The 14,561-nt window shown below is 38.8% G+C and overlaps 1 protein-coding gene across 4 annotated transcripts in view; it reads right to left on the bottom strand.

Moving 5' to 3' along the window:
• The window catches only part of LOC129732419 (inositol-trisphosphate 3-kinase A-like), a 167,715-nt gene that overhangs the window by 36,836 nt on the left and 116,318 nt on the right, over nucleotides 1-14,561 (bottom strand). For 3 of the 4 annotated variants that reach the window (XM_055693303.1, XM_055693302.1, XM_055693304.1), the window contains exon 2: nucleotides 4,977-5,854. The exons of the other annotated variant lie outside the window; for it this stretch is intronic. In XM_055693303.1, coding sequence (XP_055549278.1) covers nucleotides 4,977-5,687 — 711 coding nt within the window. In that variant the 5' untranslated portion in view covers nucleotides 5,688-5,854. The remainder of the gene's footprint in view (nucleotides 1-4,976; nucleotides 5,855-14,561) is intronic. 4 annotated transcript variants of the gene reach the window in all.

A 14,561-nucleotide genomic window follows, 5' to 3' on the forward strand; every position in this document is an offset into this window, starting at 1 on the left:
CTAGGATGAAGGAAAAGGCTGTCATTAATAGAGAGCCACTGGCCTAAAACAAAATTCAAAATCATAACAAGCCATCCGTGTTCATACAGTGATACCCAGCAACTACAAACAAAGATTGATTGAGCTTTGTACAACATATAATTTTTACAAACAATCTATCAATTTACAGGATAACAATCCAGTTTATATAAAAAAATTACATAACCCCCGAAATCCTAAAAAACGAAACCAATGCTCAAGTCGAAAAAATGCTGCAAGATAAAAACATAAAGCCTTCTTATTCACCTTACAACTCACCAATTCTGTTAGTACCAAAAAAATAAACCAATGAAGATAAAAAATGGCGTCTTGTAGTTGATTTTAGACAACTTAACAAGAAAATAATCGCCGATAAATTTTCTCTGCCCAGGATAGACGACATGTTGGACCAACTGGGTAGAGCCAAACATTTTTCCACTCTTGATCTGATCTCCGGATTTCATCAGATCGAGATAGAGGAAGAATCAAAGAAATATACAGCCTTCTCCACCAGCACTGGTCAATATGAATTTAATAGGTTACCGTTCGGACTAAGTATTTCACCGAACAGTTTCCAGAGAATGATGACCATCGCACTCAGCGGTTTACCACCCGAGTGTGCCTTTCTGTACATAGACGATATAATTGTTATCGGTTGTTCAGTAGAGCATCATTTGAAAAACTTGGAACAAGTTTTTAAAAAACTTCAACATTTCAACTTGAAGTTGAATCTTGAAAAATGTCATTTTTTTGTTCAGATGTCACTTACCTTGGACATCACATATCCAGTCACGGCATACTTCCTGACAAATCTAAACACGGAACCATAGTGAATTACCCAAAACCAACAAATTGCGATGAAGTCAGAAAGTTTGTAGCCTTTTGCAACTACTACAGGAGATTTATACCTTACTTTTCAGAGCTTGCGTCACCATTAAACGCACTCTTAAAGAAAAATGCGAAATTCATTTGGAACGAAGATTGCGAAAACGCCTTCGAAAGTTTAAAAAACAAACTAAAAAAAAATTTCGATTTACAATGCCATTTAGTCACAGTTAACGAAATGGCAAAGAAATTAAAAATGAGAAAGATAGCAATTGCAAGTAACAACATTATATTCTCACTGATAAATAGACAGATGTTCAAGACATTCTGCAATAAAATATTGAAAGACGTTACCATAACGATATACAAACCAGCGCAAATAATAACAAACAAAAGTACAATCAATGAAATCATTCAAGAAAACCACGATACCCCTACGGGAGGTTACGTCGGTATATCAAGATTATTAAAGAAATTGAGAAGTTCATATTATTGGAACAACATGAAAGCAACTATTAACAGTTATGTTAAAGAATGCACAAAATGTAAACAAAATAAGCACTCAATCAAAACCAAAGAAAGTTTCATCGAAACTACAACGCCTCTCAAAACGTTCGATATCATCTCTATTGATACGATCGGCCCTTTTACGAAATCCATAAGTGGAAAATCGCTATGCATTGACAGCATAATGCGAATTGTCAAAATTCATTATAGTAGTACCTATAATTGATAAGCAAGCAAAAACACTTGCCAAAGCCTTTGTGAAAAATTGCATCTCGTACACGGTTGTCCTTTAGCAATCAAAACAGATATGGGAACCGAATACAAAAATGAATTATTCCAAAAAATTTGTGAATACCTACACATAGAACAAAAATTTGCAACAGCATACCACCCAGAAACAATGGGAAGCATAGAAAGAAACCATCGTTGTTTAAACGAATACTTACGACAATTTATTAACGAACAACACGACGATTGGGATACTTGGCTAAAATACTACGTTTTCAGTTACAATACAAATCCCCATACCACACATCAGTACACACCATTCGAACTATTATACGGAAAAACAGCTAACATACCACAGTCGATACAAAATTCAACAACGTTAGACCCAATCTACAATGGGGTCCTAAAGTTTTAAACGGTTTTCTGATTTTTATATATCAGCTGAAAGAGTGCAATTTTCTGAGCAAAACGTGATTTAAAAAAAATGTTTATCGTTTTCCTTCGATTTTTAAAGGAAGGATAAAAAACTGCTCGAAATGCCTTAAATGACAGTTCTCTCATATACCGTACATGGGCGAAACGTCATCTAAGACCTTTCGAGCAGATTTTTTATTCTTCATTTAAAAATCGAAGGAAAACGATAAACATTTTTTAAAAATCACGTTTTGCTCCGAAAACGCGGCTTTTTCAAATGGTATAAAAAAAACTGGTACAGCTTTAGGACCCAATTATGATTCCTACTTTACAGAGCTAAAATTTAAAATCCAGACAACTATTAAGAAAACTAGAGATATACTACAAAAATCAAAACTAAGCAATATCAGCAAACAAGCTATAGAAAGCAATCCAATCGAAGTTAAAACAGGAGATAAAATATGGTTAAGAAAAGAAAACCGTAGAAAGCTCGATGCAGTTTATACAGGGCCATTTACCGTAATCGAAATAAACCACCCAAATGTTACCATAGAAAGTCAAATTACAAAAGAAAACCAAATTGTTCATAAAAATAGAATTAAAAAAATTGTAATTATTAATGTAAATACTGGTTATCTGGAGAGCACATCCACAGATTGATCTCACTGCATGACATCAATCTTCCCTAGGAGGGATGGTGTCATGAATAGAGAGCCACTGGCCTAAAACAAAATACAAAATCATAACAAGCCATCCGCGTTCATACATTGATACCCAACAGTAATATTTATTGTAAACAGATGACGATGCAACAGCATTGTCGTTACCCTTCAATTCGCTCATTCTATACCCCGCCGCGCAGGCATCGCCCGTTAGTGCAAGCCTGCGAGGCAAAAGGAATTTAAATTACAAATATCGAACAGGGCCAGTGCCATCCAAATTATTTAGCCTTGAATTATCGAACTCGGCTCTCCAGCCTTCTCTTTCTTTCTACCATTAAGATAGGTTAGGCAAACATTGTACAATTAGTATATAAGGCCAGAAATTAACCAAATAAAGACACTCGATAACGTACTTTTGACTAGATCATTCCTATGCGTGACAAGGTCCGTTCTGGTGGATACCCTGGAGGTCAATACTTCCCTGGTCCACCATAGTTCGGAAACCAGGAACCTGGGAGAGTTTTTTCTCAAAAGGCAAGTAAGGTTCAATAGTGACCAACTTCTTAAAGTGAAACAACCATATAACACGGCGACATACAACAAGGCACAAAACAACTAATTCCACTTTATGTCCTTAAGAAATGTTCATGAGTGGCATTGAATCTGATGTTGCCTCAAAAACTCACAGGAAGAAGAAATTTCTCGTGATTTTTCGCAGCATCAGATATTGATGTTTCATGCATGTCTAAAATCATTGGCACTAGAATTTTTTTTTGCCTGTCAGTTTTCGAAGCAACATCAGGTTTGGACGCACTATACCTGTCTAAGACAACTGGCAATGGAAAAACATGTTTTTTTATTCTGGTAATTTTTGAGAGCAGCACCAGATTTTGACGTTTCATGCATGTCTAGGACAATTGGAACTGGAAAAAAAAATTTTTTTTTGCCTTGTGATTCTTCATAGCAAAATTAGATTTCAACGTTTTATGCATGTCTAAAGCAATTGGCACTGGAAAAAAAATTTTTATTTCGATTTTTCGAAGTGACATCAGATTTTAACGTTTCATGCGCGTCTAAGACAATTGGCACTGAAAAAAAAAAACAATTTTTTTTTTCCTGTGTGTTTTCGAGGCAATATTAGATTTTTGATGTATTATGCCTGTCTAAGACAAGTGGCACTGGAAAAAAAATTTTTTTTTGTGGGATTTTTCAGAGTATCATCAGATTTTGACGTTTTTTGCATGTCTAAGACAATTAGTACTGAAAAAAAATATTTTTTTTCCTGCGTCAATTGTCTTAGACAGACAATTGACGTAGAAAAAATCAATGTTTTTCCAGTGCCAATTGTTTCAACCAAAAAAAAAACGACTGTGTTCGATGTATTTGATTTTAAAAAAATTCATAACTTTTGAACCAGTTGCTCGATATTCAATCTTTTTGGATCAAACCAAAGGTAATTATTCTAGTTATAAGGAAAAATACCAGAAAAATAAATCTACGTACTTTTATATGCGTATTATATAAAACTATTGAATTTTTTGTCATGTTTTTAAAATTTTGGTCACCCGTATTTTTGATAATTTTTTAATAAGCGCTTTATCATATGTAACAACTTTGTCGAAGGGAGTTTTACTCTAAAATATTGCTATAGAGCTCTAGATCAGAAATTTTCCCCTGAATTTGGTTTCTGGACCATTGTGCATTGTGTAATGGTGTCAAAAATATCTAATATGTTAAAAATGTCAACTCCTAATTTTTTTTAATATTTCATTTCTAGTTTCTAGTTTAATTTGAGCTTTGATTACCTTATTGAATTTTGTTACTATTTTGTTTGAATTTTTATAATTAACAATTTTGTCAAAATTCGCATGTTCTTATACCTACTCATTTTCTACTATTTTTTGTTATTTTATATTTCAATGTTTGGTTTTTGTCTTCGATTTCTCCCTGTCATTTTCTTATTGCATCTAAAAAAATTACGTGTGGTAACATAAATTATCCTTTTCCGATTTGAACAATTAAAACAAAAACAAACAAAAAATAAGGAAAGGAATGAAAGAGCTGAACAAAGTAACTTTAAATCATCAACTCAATCTCTATTTCGTTTTTAAGTTTAGTTATTTCGTTTCTAATGTAGTTTATTTTTGATTCAGTTCGGTTTCGCACCATGTTCTGAATATTCAACCATGATTTTTCCTGATATATCATACTAAAGTTACAGTTTGTATGTAATTAAAATGTAACTTGTTTTTTTTTTTGTTGCTATTCTGCTTTTCGCACCAGTAATAAAGTTCTACATGGAAAATAACAAATTCTTCTTACCTTCACTCCCTGGTCGTTGCGCATATCCGGCACATCCGAGTCCCATTCGGAGCTGAGATCGTCACTGGAAGCATCACCGTAGTCCCAGGGCATGGGAACTTCCAGCAGGGACATCTGATATTGCTCGTACCCGGGACACAGGCTAGAGGTGCCGTGCCTTGGCGAGGGCGATCGATTAGCCGCTGTAAGTCTGCGACGAAGCAACGAGGTCGAAGGTCCATTGCCGGAGTCACCAACGCTAGTCGGCGATCGCGGTTGATGATAGTGATGCTGGTGGTGATGATGATGGTGGTGGTGATGATGATACACGTTATGATGGTGCTGATAAAGCACTTTGTTGGCAGCACTTTGACCTGGCTGCTGATCCGACAGTACAGCCAGATCTTCCTTGGAATTTTTTCTAGCGCCGCCGCTGCTTCTGCGTTGCTCTGTAACAAACTTTCTGCCGGTCGATTTTTTCCGCTGTCGGCGCTCTTCAATCGGGGTGGGCATAGATGCGGTTCCCCCACCCTGACCAGCGACATTTCCACTGTCGTCACCACTATCGGACATACTTTTCTGTAGCTGCTCCTGCTCTTCGGTGGTCAGTTCCGGGAAGTGTAGTAACTTGATGGTGATCTTTTCACCGGCCTCCGTGAAGTACACCTCCTTGGCGCTGATCTTGTCAAAATCCTCGTAAATCCTAACCGTCGGCAACGTACAAATAGGCATTCTACGGCTTGCTTAGTATTCGCACACTGGCGTCACTTCGGTTGTTACACGGAAAGTTTCGTTTGCCGCCCTGGACGGACCTACCGCACTGACTGGCCACTCATGCGGAAATAAACGAATGATATCACTCCGGAGAGCGCTGATGCACGATTTTTTATTCACTGGAACTGAAATGTGCCGGATCATTAAGATAATTAGGAGGAATGCTCGCCGTTTGGTACTTGGAAAGGCACTGCCTTTTCATGCCATGTCACTGGATGTGTCTTTTTTTCTACCCCGGCCCTTACGAGCTGTGCGCTACGTCTGTCGGCTGACGTGTGATAGTGAAGTAAAACAACGCGACGGATCTGGCATCTGTCAGGGGAAAAACGTGCTCGCGGCCGATTCACAACAAATGTGTGGGTGAAGCTGACTACGTTCTGTTATCACAGTGTATACAGTAGTTTTGGAATTAAAGCTGGTAAATTGAGTAGGAAAGTTTTCAAACGATTGCTTGCAAATGGATATTACGGCTTCCAGACTGAAAACCGGATTTTTTTTTCAGTTTGTTGAGAAACTGAAGAGAGCGTAAAAATGGGGGCAATTTCCTAAATTATAGCTCCAGACCGAGACGGTGTAATGAGTCTGGAAATTTTCGTCTGGTTACAGTTCACCAGTTTTCGCAAAAATCCACAACTTAAGTGGATACTTACGCACTCGTGCGTGCCGGGTGGGCCGAGTTATTGGCTTTTTTTTCGACTGCTGATTCACAGCCATTATAGCCAAAGTGATATGCGTCAGGAAATGCGTCAGCGACTGCATTTCGAGTCGTTCTTGGGGTTCATTGTACCGAACGACGTTTGTGATTTGAAAGTATGTTTTTTCATTGAAAATGTTGAGAAGTGATTGAACATTTTTAGCTACATTGTATTACCTTTTGTGTCTTATGACCGCGCATTAGAAAAAATAAGACAAACTAAAAATTGATTACCGTCCACCGCTTGGAAACGAAAAAAAAAATACATTGTGAGCAGAGTTGCCGGAGATGGTCGCATCAGATTTTTTTTGCAATTTTTCCCAATTTTTACAATTTAAAAAAAGTTGTAGCTTTTGAGTCGTTTAACCGATTTTAAATCTTTCTATGTCAAATTGGAGGAAATTAATGGATCCATCCACTTTAAATAACAGTAATTATGCTAAAAATTTGATACAAACTGTATTTTGCCGTTTTGGATGGTTCAAGATGTCAAACTTTTGCAAAAAAAAAAAAAAAAAAAACTGAGCATTGTTATCTATCCCTGATTACTAGCAAAGCAGCATAGCATTAATTCACATAACGCATTACAATGATTCTACTGTCTGTACGCTGTGGTAGTAACGGCAAGTATTTTCAATCAAATAATAAATGAAAGCATCAATTCAAAATAGCTCGACTTCGTCGAATTGTTTGATAGTAAACCTAATTATTTACATATGAAGGTGTCGACGTTGCCTGAGCACCCCTGACAGAAACTTATCAGCCAACTGCCAACAGGTCAACCCAAGCAGCAAACTTTGCCCCTTTCGATTTGTGGATATTTCAGTCGTAATCTGTCCTTCGGAAATTAAAACCACTACGGCGCAAAGTTGGGAAGAAAACAGAAGAAATTGCCAACAGATTCCTGATAACGAAATGGCAACGATGGCCAAACGGGGGATGCTCTAATCAGGCAGCTTCACTGTGTCAGTACACTACTTAGTGGGAATAATGCGCAATCCTCCATAAATTAGCACAATATTGACTTTACAATTCTACCGTCGTCGTCGTTGTCGTCGTCGTAAATAAGCAGCCAGACTGTAGCAGGTGACTTGTGCCTGGCCTGGTGGCTCTCGTTGTATCTTATGGTCAACATCGTGATATAGTCTAACAAGCAGATTAGATAAAAAGCCTGGGTATGCTTTACTTTGGAGTTCAGCCAACGATTCGATCGGCTTACTGCTAACTAAGAGAAGCCTTAGCCGTGCGTGTGTAGTGTTCTTAGAATGCTGGTGCGCTCGGTCGCGTTGGCTGTTTTTAGTCTTTTTTTTTTGTTGTTGGTCGGAATTTTCTTCCGAAGCACGACTGCGGCCGCGTTGAGGTTGGACAGCACTTTTGAATAATTTATTCGAAATGTTTGTTGTTGATAATTTTGATCGTAAGTTACATTTCTAATCTACAACGCAATCTGTGAAACAGGTGAGAACCAACTGTTCCGAGAAATTGAGAGGGTTTCTTTGCCACTTTGCTAAACGTGGGAGCCAACATCATTATATTTGATTAGGGACATTCCTTCTCAGATTTACAACAGAAGATTGCTGATGATTTTTTCGACTCTTGGTGTAATTATTCTTCACTGTCAAATTTTTATCTTGGATCATAGCTTTTTTTGGTTTTACTAAGGTTTTTTTGTTCATTTTGCGGTTGAAAAAAATCTTGTGGGTGAAAATCTTTTTCCTGCGCACGATTATGCTTTCGACACATAATTAATCACGACCGAACTATTCTTGCTCAAGACCCTACTGGCGGACTACAGCCTACAAGGCACTTCACAGACAACCTATGTGCTATTGAAGCTTCCAACCTACACCAAAATCGGAGGAATACGTGAAACAACTTTGTCTTCTTCCACACAAGGAACACGACGCAGTTGTCGTCGGTTGTCGCCAACTGTCTGGCCAGGGGTGAAAGAAGAAAACTTCATTCTATGTTTGGTGCTGAGCCCATCCGCAGTCGTGGGCTGCTTAATTCACGGTTCGGGAACCGACGGAGTGGGAGCTACAGCTTTTATGCACCTCGTCGAGGTCGCTGATGGGCGTTTGAATGGGCTTCCTTGGGTATACAATCGCCAAAAGGGTCGATAACCGAGTGACTCTCATTTCTTGGAAGTTGTTAACCGATCCTGTTTCGAACGCGGTTGGGGAATGATTTATTACCTTGCATTTATTGCCAATTCATCACTTGCTCGCGGACAGTGCGGAATTTTCGGAACCAAATCTATCAGGTCGATCACATCGGAGGCGTAACAATCTTCCACCTTCCCACGGCTGCAAAAATTTCACACGTTCTAGAAGCTGAAGGTTCGCTCTGCAGTTCAGCCGGACTTGTTGATTAAAATTTCAAACAAATCATCATTCAAGCACGCCTGTCTATGTGACGACAACCGTTGGCGATCGATCCGCTCCAACTGACACCAACGACACTTGCGTCAATCAAAAGCCTCAAATGTGATAAATCATCTCATCCATATAAATGGATATTTTAGCGGGTCCAGGTGCGAATCAATCTCCTAAATAAAGCAGCGGGCTACCCACATTACAAACTACGCACTTTCTCCGCCTACCTTCGCAGTCGTGAACGCACAAAGAGACGCATTTTCTTATCGATCATCCCGCGTCGATCAAAAGCCGCGTTTCGTAAAGCCTGTAAGGGCATCCGCACCGGTCGGTCTGTCGATCAGCCGGTTCAGATGAGCTGTCCGCCGTGTAGCCTTATATGAATAAATCAAGTTTCTGCTCCGCTCTTCGGCGTCCTGCGCTGTCTCGACCGCTTGCTTGCTTTCGTCTAACTTCTATCTCGTTAGTTGTGATAATATGGAGTAATCAGCGAGAAATGACCAACCGACAAAGACACACACACAACCAGCTGGAGACAAAACAGAGGCTCAGAAACGAATAAATTAAGCCGCTTGCGCATATTCCAACCACTCAAAAGGGCTGTGTTTGATGGCGCGGAAAATAATGTTGCATTTTGAGCAATTTGTTGCCGATTACAACTTGTCTGCACGATGATGGCAAACAACGACAACGGCGACGACGACGACGCGCAGTTCGCGAATGATGGATCGGCTTGAACTTTGAAATGATTGATTGCAGCGGCAAGTGAGTGCCGGGGCTGGAACACCGCACAACTTGGTCCCTTGAGAGTGAAAGTTTTTTTGCCTCCTTCTCTCTTCGTTACTCCGTCGCTTGTCTGCTTCTGATGTAGTTGCGGTTTTAATATTTGAATAATGGCTCGTTCATTAAAAAGTTTTGGTGAGTTTGTTTCACTGATATTGCTTGTAATCGATCCTTGAATTGGCCGCAGGCAATACTAGAATTACGAGGTCGGGGTACTGTGTTTTACCACCTGTGCCAACATAAAAGAGAAGACCTGGGCACTGCCGTCGAGAAAACCGACATCGAAAATATTTTTTTGTTCGCCGATAATGATTGTTATTGCTGAAATCTATTAATCTTGTTAATTTCTCGGCGGTATATTTTCCAGAGACCTCTACTGAGGTCATAATGATAAGCGACCCATCAATCAACGTATCGGCGCCACCAGGTTTATCTTTCTAGGACGAGTGATAAGATATTTTCCTAAAATATCGGCTGTGGTTTAACTCAACCAGATTACGCTGACATCACAATCACTAAAGATCAGTTTTGCGACTTGGTGATTTATCAGAAATGATGCGTCTCTGCTGCATTTATCGATGTGAAAATGTTCACTTATTTTAAAAGCAATGACGAAAAATTCTCCATTCTTCCCAACGCAAGTAACAACACATACTTTCATCTATGCACACTAAAGTCGCTTTTTACGCGGGGGATACTTAAAAGCAAAGCAAAGCCTTGGTTCTACATGTCATTCCGATACGGAACTTGACCTTCTGTTTATTCATACACATACTTCGCAGCCGACTGTTTAGTGTACAGGACAATTGCGGGGCTAGCGCTACGATCCTACTGACACTAACAGTTTCTCTCGAGCCGAGACTCGAACCTACGACGACTGGCTTAATAGGCCTGCATCGTATCTCGAGACCAACTGGGAGGCATATGTACCGCGTAAAAAAAACAAGTGGATTCCGGAATCTGCGTAAAAAAACCGCGTAAATTCCGGAATCCGCGTAAAAAAAACGCGTAAGTTCCGGAATCCGCGTAAAAAAACCCGCGTAAACAACGCGGATATTTTCACGCGATACCGCGTATTTCAAACATCTTTTCGCGGAATTTCGAATTAACGCGGGTTGTGATCCAACAACGCAAACTGTTTATTGAGTAAAAAAAGTAGTCAAAGCTCTCCGAAGGATCCGGAAAGACCGTAAAAGAGAATAATTTTAAATAGTTACTGGTCGTCAGGCTTGTAAACGGTCAGCATTTTCTTTTGATCTCGCTTTCTGAGCGTGCGTCACAGCAGGCTTTCGTTCGTGAGCGAACCGTTGCGGAACAGAGTGGTTTAAAGACCATTTTTTTTAGAAAAAGAGTTTTTTGCATAAGCCGCTTCTACTCAAGAAGCTGAAGTTGGGAAATTAAAAAATTAAAAAAATTAAAAATCTCTTTAAAGGAAAAACGAAAATTTCTCCGCTTTGTAACAAATTTGTTACTTAAAAAGCAATTAATGTCATCTTTACTCAAGTAACACAACATACTGTTGAATATTTTGCACATGTTTCTAGTTGCTTTTGTCTCCAATTCATGCAGTGTATTAGTTTGTTCCTCGTACGCGTACGGTGTAGAGAAAAAATATGACAAAAGCTGCTTCTCGTTCTGTTTTCTGCGTTGGAGAAAACAGAAACAACATCTAATTTATTGCATGCCGTTGGAAGCCAAGTTGAAAACACACGATCATCGCTTTATGTAAGCCAAACAGATTTGCAGTTCCGCATGTAATTTTTACTTTCTTAGAATTGTTTCTCTTAAAACTTTATTGTTGAAACCACAAATAAAAATCACTTGAACCTGTTAAATACTACAAAACTCGTGACAATCTAGAAACCCCATATTCGCTTTCTATTGCCTTTGCATTTTTTGCAGAGCGTTCTTCCCGGAACGTCTCGGGATGGAATTTGCCGGGATTCCCGATTCCCGGGATTTTTTTTTTCAAATCCTGGCAAATGTTTTCTACAATGCAACAGGTAAATCAAGTTGAAGTCCCAAGTCCCATGTATTAAAAAAGAATTTTATGCATTTCTAAGACATTTGGCATAGAAAACCGATTGCAAAAATATTATGTTTGACTACTTGCGCATTTTTTTTTCAATTTTGCATGAAAGCTTTTTCTGAGAAGCCGAAACTCTTCAGCCCTACCGTTGAACGAAAAGTGAATAGAAGATTTTCATTGGCACTGTAGTGCTTCTGTTCGCGAATGACTATCCGTCATCGGTTCCGCTTTTTGATAAAGAAAACAAGTTATCAGTTCGTTTTTTTACATTTTGTAAAATTGAGAATGAAACTGGCAAATGTTGTGTCAGATTTCAAACGAATATAGCAAGCGAACGACTTAATGCATTTTAGTCATTTATCGGGACACTCTCACTCACAAAATGATTCAAACCTATGATAACGAATCACCGATTGGAGCCAACGAGAGAATCGAAACAGCGTATGGACAAGCGAAGATGAACTCGCAAACTTTTGACAGGCTATGAAGTTCACGGAGTATTCTTTCGGCAATTCATTTGTCACATAAGTTCTCTTCTCGAGAGACGATACAAAACATCGCGTGTTTTGCGTGATCAAAATCCAATAGGATTTTCTCATGGTAATTATCTGATACGATTTTGACCATCCTTGCATTCTTGTTCAATACACGGCTGTTAGAGGTACGCGACATCTAGAAACGAGAGTTGCGTACGTGTCAACTTCCAGGCACTGCGGAACATCTTAACTATATTTTAAGCTACCGGTGCACAGTGGTTTAAAAGTCGATTTTGACGCGCTAAATTGATAACTCCACGTACGTTGGATATACAATTATGACGTCTTGAGCAAAAATGGTGGGTAAGACCTCCTGCATCTTTCGATGCTATGAGATTTGTGATTGATCTCCCCAAAAGTGAGATGAAAAATTTATTTTTTTGCTCCATCGAGATACAGAGTTGGTGTCTTCGGTAAAGTTATAGGTATAACCAATACAACCAACTTTGCCGAAGACAAAAAAATCGTATCTGCTACTCAAATTGACTTAGAGAGTTTTTATTGAAAATAGACATGTCAAAACACATTTTTCAATGAAACATATTTTTTTCTATTTTCTAGGCCTTCACAATGTTCTACAAAGTTGTTAGTAGCATCAATATACATAACTGTCTGGAAGGTACTATATTCGTATTGTTTGAAAACCATGAGTTATGGGCTATTTTTTATTTTTTTTCGCCATATTTCAAATCACTGTATCTTTCTCAGGGGCAGATAGATGCAGATTCGGTAGTAAGCATATGAAAGTATAACGATGGAACTTTCAAACGCTGGTGGTTTCGCAGGTCCACGACTTTCTGCTGATGAGTTGTGTTCATAACAAAAAACCTCGTTTTACCCTCTTTAATGATTTAACCAGGTAAAATACTAATATTATGGGTATTCATGTCGAGCTCGTAAACAAATACCCAGCCGTAAAAATACTCACCTCCATTGACGAGTAATGGAAGATACACAGTTTACGGCTGGGTATTCGTATACGAGCTCGATGTGAAGACCCCTATTGTAAACCAAGATACCACGTAATAAGCTCGTATCTATGGTGACCATCCTACCAAGCGTGGTTCAAGTATTTCAGAACATGTAAATTGCATATGCTTGTTTTTGGTTCACATCGAAGGTTCTTAATCAAAAACAATGAAAGTGCTATTATAACACTAAGTTGATAACTGTAGAACAAGCAACGTTACCATAAACCTCTAACACAGTGGTTCCCAACCGGGGGTCCACGGCCGGCAAGGGAGCCGCGATGCTCATCTAGGGGGGCTGCGAAATTGTTGGTAAATTTGAAGATTGGGAATCACTTCTCTAACATATTCTGAGCCTCTTCGGAAACACTTATTCACTGTTGTGCAACTGAGCATCTGCTGGTATGTTTGTACCCGCGATATTATCTACCAACAAGCGTCCACAATGTATCAATGCATGGCTTGGCCGTAATCATCCATTTCAATGTTTCACTCCGCCAGCTTTTAGAAGAGGCTCAGGAAGTAACGAACAAGAATTAGGAAAGGTACATGAATTTACCTTACGAATGTGTCAAGTTATTTTCAAAACTTTAATTCAACAGATATCGAGAATACAATACTCGTAAAGCAATTGGATAAACTGGATGCTTGCTTCATCAGACCCCGTAGTAACGTCCATTCGCGGATGGCCAAAAATCACAAGAAACTATCACTTGATGATGTTATGATGCTGCTAGTTCGAATGTGTCGAAACCAACAACTGCATGATGGTCGACAATAATAATAGTTACTACTGAATGCAATAAAATAAAAAAAAAATACCACCAAACAAAATTCAACAAGAGGCAATACTTAAAGTTATCAATTTAGCGCGTCAAAATCGACTTTTAAACCACTGTGCGGTGGTGCGATCATCAGCGTTCTTTAGCACACATTTCTAGTTGAAAATTATGGAATCGGTTCTTTTGAGAACTATGAATGCTCGAAGATAAGAGTTATGCGAATTTTCACAGCTACTACTAGAGTCAAATGTTCGTGTTTTTCTCAATGATAGAGTAGAGTTGCCTACGAACAGTTTCTCGCAGCAAGATATAATCCTCATTTCAAGAAATTTCACTGCTAAATTGGGTGATTTTTTGGTTCGCTTGTTCTTTTGTACCCAGTCAAACACTGTTATCGGTCCAATATCTATAACGCAAATTAGTTAATTTAGAACCAGGGTTATTTTCGCATCAGAATAGCACAAACTTTCTTTTAGTGCTCATGACAAAAATTCAGTAGTAGGTGAAGGTGTTTTGTTTCGTTTCTCTTTCTCGAAACTGCGTAGCCACGCCTTCATTGCAAAAATCTACGCTCAATTCGATACAAAAGACTGCGTGTAGAAAATTCAACACCATTCTTGTTCTTAACACAATAGCAAGTGGAGCCCTTGTACCTGTGTGAGATA

The sequence above is a fragment of the Wyeomyia smithii genome, chromosome 3, assembly GCF_029784165.1.
Source record: "Wyeomyia smithii strain HCP4-BCI-WySm-NY-G18 chromosome 3, ASM2978416v1, whole genome shotgun sequence".
NCBI classification, from domain to species: domain Eukaryota; kingdom Metazoa; phylum Arthropoda; class Insecta; order Diptera; family Culicidae; genus Wyeomyia; species Wyeomyia smithii.